Source organism: Eleginops maclovinus, chromosome 1, assembly GCF_036324505.1.
Source record: "Eleginops maclovinus isolate JMC-PN-2008 ecotype Puerto Natales chromosome 1, JC_Emac_rtc_rv5, whole genome shotgun sequence".
Lineage (NCBI taxonomy): Eukaryota > Metazoa > Chordata > Actinopteri > Perciformes > Eleginopidae > Eleginops > Eleginops maclovinus.
This window is the reverse complement of record NC_086349.1, coordinates 6,752,618-6,763,792: the sequence shown is the minus strand read 5'-3', so window position 1 is coordinate 6,763,792 and position 11,175 is coordinate 6,752,618. Positions and strand designations below refer to the sequence as shown.

General features: G+C 39.9%; 1 protein-coding gene across 1 annotated transcript in view; it reads left to right on the top strand.

Moving 5' to 3' along the window:
- Positions 1–829: 829 nt before the first annotated feature.
- hdac7a (histone deacetylase 7a) overlaps positions 830–11,175 on the top strand; it is a 63,065-nt gene continuing 52,719 nt past the window's right edge. Inside the window, exon 1 of the mRNA XM_063885728.1 lies at positions 830–980. Within this exon, the coding sequence (XP_063741798.1) occupies positions 962–980 (19 nt within the window). The 5' untranslated portion in view covers positions 830–961. The remainder of the gene's footprint in view (positions 981–11,175) is intronic.

Here is an 11,175-nt window from a genome sequence, read left to right as displayed (position 1 = left end):
TTTGCCAAAAAAAGGTCAACGCTTTTTATTTTTGCACATACAAAAATGCCACCAACATTTTCTGACGTTCATCACCATTAACCCCTCAGATCTTTCTTGATTTGGGGGTTTTATATCCTGTGGTAACAACAAGAAAAAGCCTTTTTCTGCACGTTGTTTCCACTATCATTGTTCGCCGCAGGCTGCAGACTGTATTTTCCATGGTGGAAGTCATTGTTTTTCGCTGTCTGTTAATTATTTTTGTGCTGGTATTTTGCCTCCTCCTGATATAGTGTTTCCTGCTATTGTCTTCTTTTTTTTTTGCAGGCTGGCTGCCTCTGGACTTCAGCCAGCTGGTCCCTCCTCTATTCACACACACACACACACACACACACACACACACACACACACACACACACACACACACACACACACACACACACACACACACACACACACACACACACACACACACACACACACACACACTGCAATACACACTTCCATGTCCATGAATACACACTTTTCTCTCCATTCCTCCTCTTGGCACTTGAGAGAAAACTCAAAAAGTCAGTGATACAGCAAACCAACTGTGTGTGTGTGTGTGTGTGTGTGTGTGTGTGTGTGTGTGTGTGTGTGTGTGTGTGTGTGTGTGTGTGTGTGTGTGTGTGTGTGTGTGTGTGTGTGTGTGTTTGTGTGTGAATAGAGGAGGGAGAGAGTCCACCAGTCAGTTCAGAGGGGTTAATCTCTTTCTCTCTCCCTCTCTCCCTCTCTCTCTCTCCCTCCCTCCCTCCCTCTGTTGCCTTTTGTTGCGGCCCCTCACTTTCTCAACTCTTGGACAGAGGGAACTGATACTGTGCCTGCGTTTGAGTGTGTTTTATGTGTGTGTGTAGTTTGGGTATCCTACCCACTTTCAATCTCTCTGGACTGAACTGTACGTAAATATGACTGACTGGACTTCCTAAAACACTGCTCATGCTGAATGTTCTCACCACGGACTGGTAAGGCAGCGCTCGGCTTGGGAAATGTGTCTGACTTGATGCGAGAGTGTGTTGCAGAGGGATGAGTGTGTTTGAGAAAATAACACTTTGTGTGTGAGCATGTGGCAAATGCAGTCTAGAATGCAACAGGTTGTCAGTAAATGTGCAATTCTTTATTTCATTTCAAAAGTCAAGATGTGGGGACGTGGATATCTGAAACTCTGTCTTTTTGCTCCACTCCCCATTCCACCTCTCCTCCTCATCCCCCCTCTCCCTGCCCGGCTCGGAGTTACTCAAGTTACCGGCTTCCTCCTGTTGTTATGAGCCCCGTGGTTTCTGTGCAGCACTCCGAGGGCGCTCCCACGCTTTCCCAAAGAGAAAGAAAGGAAGGAAAACAGGGATAACCATTTCAGAGCCACAAAGGGAGTGGGAGAAGCATTTGCTCTGTTTCTTCCCGTGTCTCCTCTCGGCATCTGCATGCACGCTTTTGTCCCTTTAACACTTAGCAACTTGGTAAAAAATGTCCTTGCCCTTTTGCTCGTCTGGTTGTCTTTTTTTGATTTGTTTTTGGGACCAATGTTTTCTCTTTTCTTCAAGAGGTGGTGGGTTGGCTGAGGTGGTGAGAAAATTGGAAACAGAGCCACCCACAGTGGAAGTGAGTCAGTCAGGCATTTAGTGCAGTGTTGACTTTGGAAATGGCAGGGATTTGGGGGGTGATGGAGCTGGTGGGGACAGATGAAATTGCCAGAAGAAAAACAGTGGAGTGTCAGTTTGTTCGTATTTTCTGCTGTGGGTCCCAGAATCCCTGCAAATAGAGCCTGCACTATGTTCAACAGGCATTAAAGGAAAGAAGAAGAAGAGGAGGTCAGTGGTGTAAGCCAGAGGCTGTTTATAAAGGGAGGGAGCGGCTTGTGTCCATTTGGGACAATCCGAAGTGCTGAAAGCCTCCCCACCCAGATCCCAAACAACCCTTTCCCCCCCTCTCTCCCTCTCTGTATTATCCTCGTCTCCACCTTTTTACTCCTCCACAATAAGGTGCAAGTGGGCGCATTTTGATTTCAATTGGTGAAATGTATCCAACTTGTTGCATTGACACATTCTGTTTAATTTCCTGACGTTAGTTGTCACTTTTTCCCCTTTTCTATTTGAGCATGCATCTCATCTGTATCTGTATGCAGACTACATGCAAGAAGTATTTTCACTTACATTTGTGTCCCCTATAAATATAGAGTAATTGTAGTCCTTTTTGTGTTATTTCAAATATAAATAGCTATTGTGATTTCAACTGCTAATTTAAACTACAACAATCATGCAACCAAGCTTTGATGATGTTTTTGATTGTATAAGACAAGTAATGATTTTATAACAAAGTATAAAGTATGTTGTTTCAAGCACGACCTTTTTCCCTAAAAATAAAATTCCCATCTGAAAACTCAATATTTATTCCTGGATTTCGGTCACAGTTTTTAACACGTGGTTAATGTTGATCATTGAAACACATTAACTTAGTAAGATTCAGGCAAAACAATCTTTTAATAAGATTTAGGATCATAAAAAGATGATTGTTTTATAACTTAGGGTAGGTAAGTTAACTTAAACACAGTCAACAGTAACCTCTATAACAGCGATCTATTGGATACAAAGCCTTTTTACCCTTCTCTAAAACTTTTTTGTAATGTGTTCTACACATGTCTGATGCTTTGATTTCTTGCAGGAAACATTTCACCCTCTACCTCCTTGTCTTTTTCTTTTTTTAACTAGATACCACAAATCAAAAAACAACAACTGGTGCACACAGCCATATCTGCCTTCAGTCCTCTCCCTTTGTCTAGCCTGCTTGACCATCCTCCATCTCCTTCTCCTCTTCCTCTACCCTCCCTCCCTGTCTTCCTCCCTCACGCTGCCCGCCTGTGTATCCAGCGATAAGGGGACAGCAACGGTAGCACTTCCTCTCGCCACAGGAAGCAGGAAGTGTTGATTTCCACCGCTGCCTCCCTGGGCAAACTCTGCGCTCAGTCCGATGGTATCCTCACACACATGCACACAGTGACATGTAAGTGCATGTGCTGGGAGTGTTTGTGTCACCTGTCTGCAGACAATGACTCCACTATATCTGAGCTGCCTGCCGGTTTTCATGGAAAAGCACCTGGGAAGCAGCCCACTCTGTCTCTCTGACCTTGGGGTTGCCTCGCAGGTCAGAGGATGATTGGGTAATTATTCCTCTAATCACTGCCAATGTTTTGTTATCACCCTAAGTGCCTCCATAGGCCGTGGGTGGCGCTGTTGAGCTTAAAAAAACACAAACAACCATTCATCAGCTAATGGATTCCAGTTATAGTGCTGGGTGGGTGTGGGTAAAAAGAGGGACGGAGAGAGGCTGACATTAAGAGAACGTCGGGGAAGACAAAGAAAAGGGCGTCAGAGAGCATGAAACGCTATCTGATGGGTTTTTCCTGTACATGAGCATCACAAATAACATTTTATAATTGTTGTGGTGGTTTTATTGGGTGTGATTTCAAGTTTGGAGTGCCGCTTTGAAAAAAGTGCTGTAACATTTTGTTCAGTACCATGAAACTTGTTGCACATTATGGCAGAACACACCAGAAAAAATGACTTTATTCCAGAAAAATGTGGATTTATTTTCCAAGTAGAGCTTCCTTGTTCAGCTCATGACGCACATGAACTGCTGCCCGTTCAGAAAAATACGGGTGAAAGCAGGATGGAGGGAACCAAGTTTAAAAATAGAGGGATTAAGCGAAGAAGTCTGAAAGCAGGAGTGTGACAGTCAGAGAGAACAAGTAGGGACAGGGTTCGAAGGAAAGTGACAAAGAGGATATGCAACATTTTTCAACACACTTCTTTTCAATCCTTTTTTACACCTCTTGCTTAGACTGAAATTGCTCAGTTGTCATTGAACACCCCATGTATGTTGAAAGAGTAGTTGGTGACAAAGAAAACAGGTCTCAGCTTGTTTTTATTGACATATTGTACAATACACTTAAAGGTCATAGTTATCGACGGTCATGTTGTATTTCATAAAAACAAAAATCAAACTTACGAATGAGTTTAGAGAGCAATTGAAGTCAGCTGCTGGTCATTATTATATATATATTGTTAAAACAAATTTAAAAATAAAGGATTACATTATTGCATCAATTTAAAAAACATTTAATTGAATCTAATAGCATTATTTTAAGATATTAGTAGAATGAAATATTTTCAGTATTGATAATTATGTAAAATACTTTTCAGATAAATTGTTTAATCTTTTAAACATCAGAAAATATTGGAAAATAGTAATCATAATTTATTAAAGCCAACGTTGATGTTATCAAATGTCTTATTGTGTTTAACTAAAGATCCAATGACCCTTACAAATACAATTTGTTAAAGAATAAATTCAAGCAAAGGCAGTTTTTTTTTTAGATTTGAAAAGCTGCAAATATCAAATGTTTGGCATTTTGCAATTTTTGTGCAAAAGACTCAAAGTAAAAAAGTTGTTTAAACTATTATCAGTTTTCTGAAAAGAAAATGTTAATTTCTTTCAGAATAACAGACTTCATGACTCACCCTGAAATTGGTCGATAGTTGGACTAGCCTGGCTGTAGCTATTAGGCCAATTTCTTTAGGAAAGAGAAAATCATAAATAAATTGAGAATGGTAAAGAAAGTCGGCACTTCACTGAGTAGCTGCAGACAAAGGAACAAAGAGGAAAAGGAAGGAAGGAGATTTAAAGTGACACCTGTGAGTATGACAGAGGAGTATGTGAGGAGAGAAAGGAACAGGGACGCTGGGAAATTGAAAGAACACGGAGAGATTTGGGGCGATTAAGAGATGTGAGCCTAAACTCTGAGCGGGTCAGGGGTCAAGAGGGGTGAGGAGGTCAGAGTGGGCCCAGCAGCTCTACTTAGAACAGGATATCCTGCGAGGAAAAAGCCATCTGTCTACCCCTCTTTCTCTCGCTCCGTTTCTTAAATTCCCACAGAGGGCACAGCGGAGAGGAGAGGTGTAACCTTTCACTCAGAACACCAGAGAAAACACACGTTCCCCACCAAGGGGCTTCACTTTCATCAATCATCGGTGACGGAGACAGATAGCAGATATAATATGGGCCCGATATGTCTTAACCTGACAGGCTGAGAGTGTATGAAGTGTGTGTGATAACAGCTGTATGATGTTCCCATCCTGTGCTACTGTTTGTTGCTGTTTTCCTCCAAGTCGCCGCAGGCGCGACAACCGCCAAGATCAAGTTCCCTGGACAATAAAGTTTATCTTACTGGGTCTTATCTTACTCAGACAGACAGTTTGTAAGGATTGTGCAACTTCCATATTTGATTTTAAATATAATGAGGGTTAATATTAATATAAGCTGTACAATGTAAAAAAACAAACAGCATTGGTGGTATTGGACAATTTCCCTTATCTAAAATATTAATGCAAAAAATTAGGGTTATCTTTAAAATAATGCCCTCTCAGGTTTGGGTTCCAGGTAGGGTTAGGCAAAATATTTGTTTGGTATGTTCGAACAGCTCTCTTAACTCTTAGTCTGAAAAACAAACAAATTAAACTTCTGATATATTAAGTATTCTTAAACCAATTTACCTTATTAAACAGAACAATTTGTTTCTCTCTTCTGCCAAACTAAGGTTAGCTCTATAGCATTGTTTTTCTTCATAAGTAGACTATTGAATTAGGAATAAAAATGAGAAAAATGGTCCAAAAAATGACAACTGGAGATGTACTCAGCCAATTTCAATAGCCAATACATTTGTCCAATCGTCCTGAGTTGCCTCAAGGTTCGATAGCCTCTTGTGCAATTCCTTTTTCTATGTTACCTGCCTTGCTGAAGTGTTTCTGGCCAAGGCAATGAACCTCTGCCAGCTCAAGGCTTCTATACTATGGCAGAGCAATGCCTTGACTGCCTGTGGTAGAGGGTTACGTTATTAGGGGAAACAGGTCAGGATGTGTTTGTATGCTACAGTAGAGAGTGTAACCAATTCAACTAAAACTTTCCATTTTACTTGGCCCTTTTGAGAACAAAAGCATTTGAACTATAATGTCACAAAATAATAGTACAAAGAAGGCAGAAATGGTTAGACTCTATTAAGTAACTGTGCTGTTTATAACAGGAAACGACCCAAAGAGCGATTTGTTGTTTCGAAGGTGTGGACATCTGAGAGCCAACTTCTGTCACATGTGGCTATGAACACTAAGCAGTGTGTGTCAACGACTAATCTTACATACTCCCGGATTGATCTCATGGTTGTATTGATTCAACGTATCAAAAGAAAATTTGACTGTTATACCGTCAATGACTACTCACTCCTCTTAACTCGCAGGTAGGGACAACAGCTTTAAGGAATTTTGTTTCTGTTAGGGATTATGAATTGTTCCTGTGCAGATTTGTTTGCAAAGTTAGGACAGTGGTGGTTTGTATCCATTTAATCAAACAGAACAGGAGTGGTCCACCGAGGCACATTGTTGACTTTGCTACTCATAAAAAGGGTTTATTTTTGCCTTCATTCATCAGTAAAGGTACCATCACATCAGAAACATTGAATGTGTATTTACTGTCCAAAGTTGTTGCTTTAAAGCAGTCAGACAAGACAAGACAACCTAGACCATCAAGATGAACGGTACCATTACTACCCAAACTGTTAACATCCGTAACAGTTTCCAGACTTGCTGCATGGGTGTCGACACATTCCCAGATTTCAGCAATTACTTGAGTGAATGCTATGTTATTGTTACCGTAAGATCTGCAGGCCAAAACTATGAGAAACAGATCCTTAAAGCACACACTCAGTCTTAATATAGCTCAGGTTGATATTGCCAAGTCCACGCCAACATGCTTTGCTTATTCAACTGCAATTACATTTGTTTAAAAATCTCAAACCTTGCAGGATGACAGGTTACTAAGACTTTTCAGTAAACACGCTCTGTGTGAGTCCATGTGACTTCTGTTTAGAAGCCCTGCTTCACTTGTAATTGGGGATCTCGGAGCTAAACAAACTGAGAATGTTGCCACCATGGTTTGGACCCAGGCAAAACATCTGTGGGTGTGACAGAGTCGTAAAAACAGAAAAAGAAGCAGGAAACTAAAACGTGTTGGCGGTATTTTCATTTGATTCTGAACTCATTTAATTTGAATTTTAAAAAACAGTGTTACTCAGGTTAATCAGGTTAATCAGGTTCTACAATAATCTCAAGGAATGTCTTATTTCTTTCATCGCCCTGAAGTTTTGCTAAATTTCAACTTACTAATATTTCCCTCATGTGAGAAGCCTCATGTTTCCCTTTCTGCATATTAACATATTAATGATTTTCTCCGTACACTCAATCAAATACTCAGATTTTCTCACATTACAGTGTGTTTGTTAAGTGGGTGATATTTTCCGTATAGGATGTATTTTTGTTCCTACCAATGGTACATACAAACGAGACATATTGAGAGAGAAAGAAAAGAGAGCGTGAGGCACTGAAAGTGAGAGATGAGGAACAAGTGGTGAGCTATTTTTGGCCTGTCTGGGTGTTTCCTACACACACACGCAAATACTCATGCTTCTCAGGCTTGTTGTTGTTCAGACTGGTGGGTGTTGTAAGGGCGAGTTTTGATTTGATTTGTCTTTACGTTTCGATTAGTTCATATGTGTGCGCTGTTGATTACTCTGGGATTTTCCTGTGCTTCTTATGGTTTCTTGCTTTGTTTTGAACAACTTGCCACAGCTCCAAACATCCTTGGGGATGTAAGGATCCTTAGCCCATCATTACAGGCTCTGCTATCCCTGTTGCCGAGGTTGACCTCAGCTCACTTTCAATTAAACCAGATCAAATGTCGTGTTTTGGTGACATTTCGTGCTTTTTCTGCTGAGGAAGTTTATTTGATTGGTAACTGCACTGGCATTATTACACGGCTTGGTTGAATACTTGATTCTGATTGGTCAATTTAGAGATCTGCTATTTCTTGATAGAAGACTGTTGCAAGGGATAGCAGACCCTTACTAAGGACTCTCTGAACTTAGGACGATGTACAGTCATATCAATCCGCAGAATGTAGTCCGGTCAATTTAATGTCGCCTGTGGCCAAAAAGAAACACATTAGATTTTCTCCATCAGAGAACACCATGGAGTTCTTGTTAAATATGCATTTTTATATTTGCAGAGAGCAGGACATTTTGGATTCATAATTACTAAACTGTCCCCAGTAAAGAAAAGAAAACGAGAAAAAAAAAAAAGAACACAAGAAAATTAAAGTGGTTAAAAGACTCAGAGAGCTGGATGTTAGAGAAATCAGCAGAAGACAGGCTGGAAGTAAAAACTAAAGGGAACACGATATGGGCTCTGCAGTGTTTAAAGATTGGTTGATAGAAAAAGAATTGAACATTTCGATCAGTGCTGCCGTCATTCCAAGTTATGTTGCTGTCGCAGCAGTTTACACCGTTGGTATGCAGTAAAACGGACAATTTTTTTATTAGAAAAAGCAGTACGGTCATTTATAAATCACCATTGTAACTCATGTCTCTGATTTATACTGTATAGTAATTAGTCATGTAAAAGCAGGATCCTGTTTGCCCTGTCGGGGTTGTTTTTTCATTAATGATCTGCCTGATTCACATTATATCTTCATTTCTTTACGCTTCTTTGGGGGGGGGGAATGTCCAACTATTTTACCTCTCACACCTGTATAGTGATGACTGCCCACATGACACCATTGCTCTGTTGTGGAAAATGTCTGTCAGCGATCCATTGTGTTTCTGACGACTGCACATGTCACCAAGACTCTCTGTGAAGCTAAAGTCGCTCTGTCTGTCTCACTCACATACCAGGGAAACCTTGTGAACCTGGGAATGAATCATTGTGTCTTCTTTTTGTTTCCATTCTATATGCAGTGAAGCGTTGTGTGATTGCTTGGGATGTGAATGTAGTTATTGGGTTAACATGCAAGGATATGATATGGAACATTGAATCACATTATGACTAAATTAAGTTTAACCTCTGTTTTACATCTATCCATAAGATGATGTGCCATGTGACTGAGAAAAGTCCTTACATTTGGAAATGAGTTGGCATTTTACCACTTACTGTTTATTGTCGTAGTCAATGTTTTTTTTAACAAGTTTTTGGCTGGATGCTGGAAATAAGGTCTTTGTTTAACACAACACACATTATCAAATGTGGTTATACGACATACAATACATCAGAAGATACTCCATTTGTGAAGGTCTGAAGCTTAATCGTGTCTTAAAAACAAGCCAACAACTGACTAATCACCCCATTAGCCGATGTTAGCTTAGCGGTGGTGACGCCCAGCCTTGTGAGCCTATGTTTGTTCATAGTATAACGTTAGCTTTTTACTTCTGCCGATCGCATTTAAGCTCAAAGATCATCAAAATGTGTTAATACATGGAGAACATCCAGCTGGAAAAAACATCTAAGTAACATCAAAATGTTTGCCTAAGATTTTGTCAATATTCTGAAATCCAATGAAAAAATCCCATTGCTTTTCGTCGAGGTCCGCCAACAAATATACTTATGTCATCACTGCATCTCTCTAGAGGGCTGTAATTGCAAATGTGACAATGTTTGATATGCTAAAAGCAATCCCAAACAGTCAGATCCCGGTCTTGACCCAATATGTTTTGTGGTTGTAGGGCGGTACCATGTCTCCACTGAGCTCAGTCTCTAGAGGCCAAATATGCAATTTTCTTCAATGGCGGCATTACGCATATTCAGATTTATTAAATAACCTCGATGGTTATTTTCCATGAAGCAGGAAGGTCACACACAATTACAGCGTGTATGTGTCGATGTGCTAGGTCTCTCTTTGTCTGCGTCTCATGATTATCAACTGACCGCCACAGTACTAAAAAAAGTATTTTGCTGAAAGAGTGTCACACATGGAAAAAGAGTCCTGCAGGTTTGACATTTCTGGCAAAGGAGAGACTTTGGAAAGCAAATCCAGCTTTAGAAGAGTTTGAGTGGAGTACAGTAATGCAGCTGACCACACCCTGATTCTTTCTCTCACATATAAATATGCAAACAACGCATGGATATCCGCTTGCACAAAAATAAAAACACATTTTTCCTCCCAAATATTTTCCAGCCTTATTATTTTTATCCTCTTTGTTCTCGTGTTTACTCAGCCAGCTAAAGATAATAACCCTTTTCCACACTGTCTCGTATTTCTCCCCGTCTCTCTCTTTCTATCTTCATCTCGCTTCCCCGCTCTCTTTTCTCCTCCTCCTCCTTGGCTTTTCCTTCTTTCCCATCACCCTCCACTGTTTCTCCTCCGCTCCTTCCTTTTTCTTCTCATGCAGCATTCCTCACATTCCTGCTGGCTTCTTAAGGGGAAGGACCCCGCTGGCAGCACAAGGCCAAACATTATTACAGCGCTCTCAGCTTTTCTTCTCTCATCCTCTCTTCTTCTGACTGATCCTCCATTCACCTTGTCTTTCTGACTTTACTCTTCTCAGTCACTTTTATCTTCCAATTCCATTTCTCCCCCCTAAACCTCAATCCCTGCTATTTCCATGTGAGAATGCTTGAGTCCGCTGTGTTTCATAATTAGTGGAAACACAGGTCATACCCTCCTCTGTTACGTAAAACAGGCTCATTCATGTTTATACAAGCACGTGTGCTGTGTGTTTTAACAATGACACACTCTGCGCAGATAAAGAATTACACGCATACTTGCTCTCAGAAAAGTCACAGTGAAAATAACAAAGTGGATTAAGTATATTTAAATGTCTTCCGTAGGATCTGAATGCATGTGCATGTGTCATGAATTAACTGAAATGTTATTGACAGTACATTTCAAAATTGTGTTTTGATTTGTAGATATAGCCTCACCTTTAAGACGGACCCTTGAAACTGTGCAATTAAGCATTAATATCTTATTAATAGTAACACCACTGTATATAATGTAATATACCGTACACTTTGCATGTTTATACTTCTAATTCTATTTCTTTGAATGAACTTTTATTTGATCTTTTAGTGGACATTTTAATTTAAGTTCTTATATATGTAAATACATTTTTTATTTTTGTTTTATTATTGCACATTCTGGCTTCATTTTGTTATGTTTACATTAATATTTGCATTCTATCTTTTTTTATTACATTCTAAAATGCAGAAAATTTCCAAAAACTCACTTTTCCACGGAAAAAACGTAGGTATTCTTAATGAAATTGATTGAAAAACATACACAGATTAA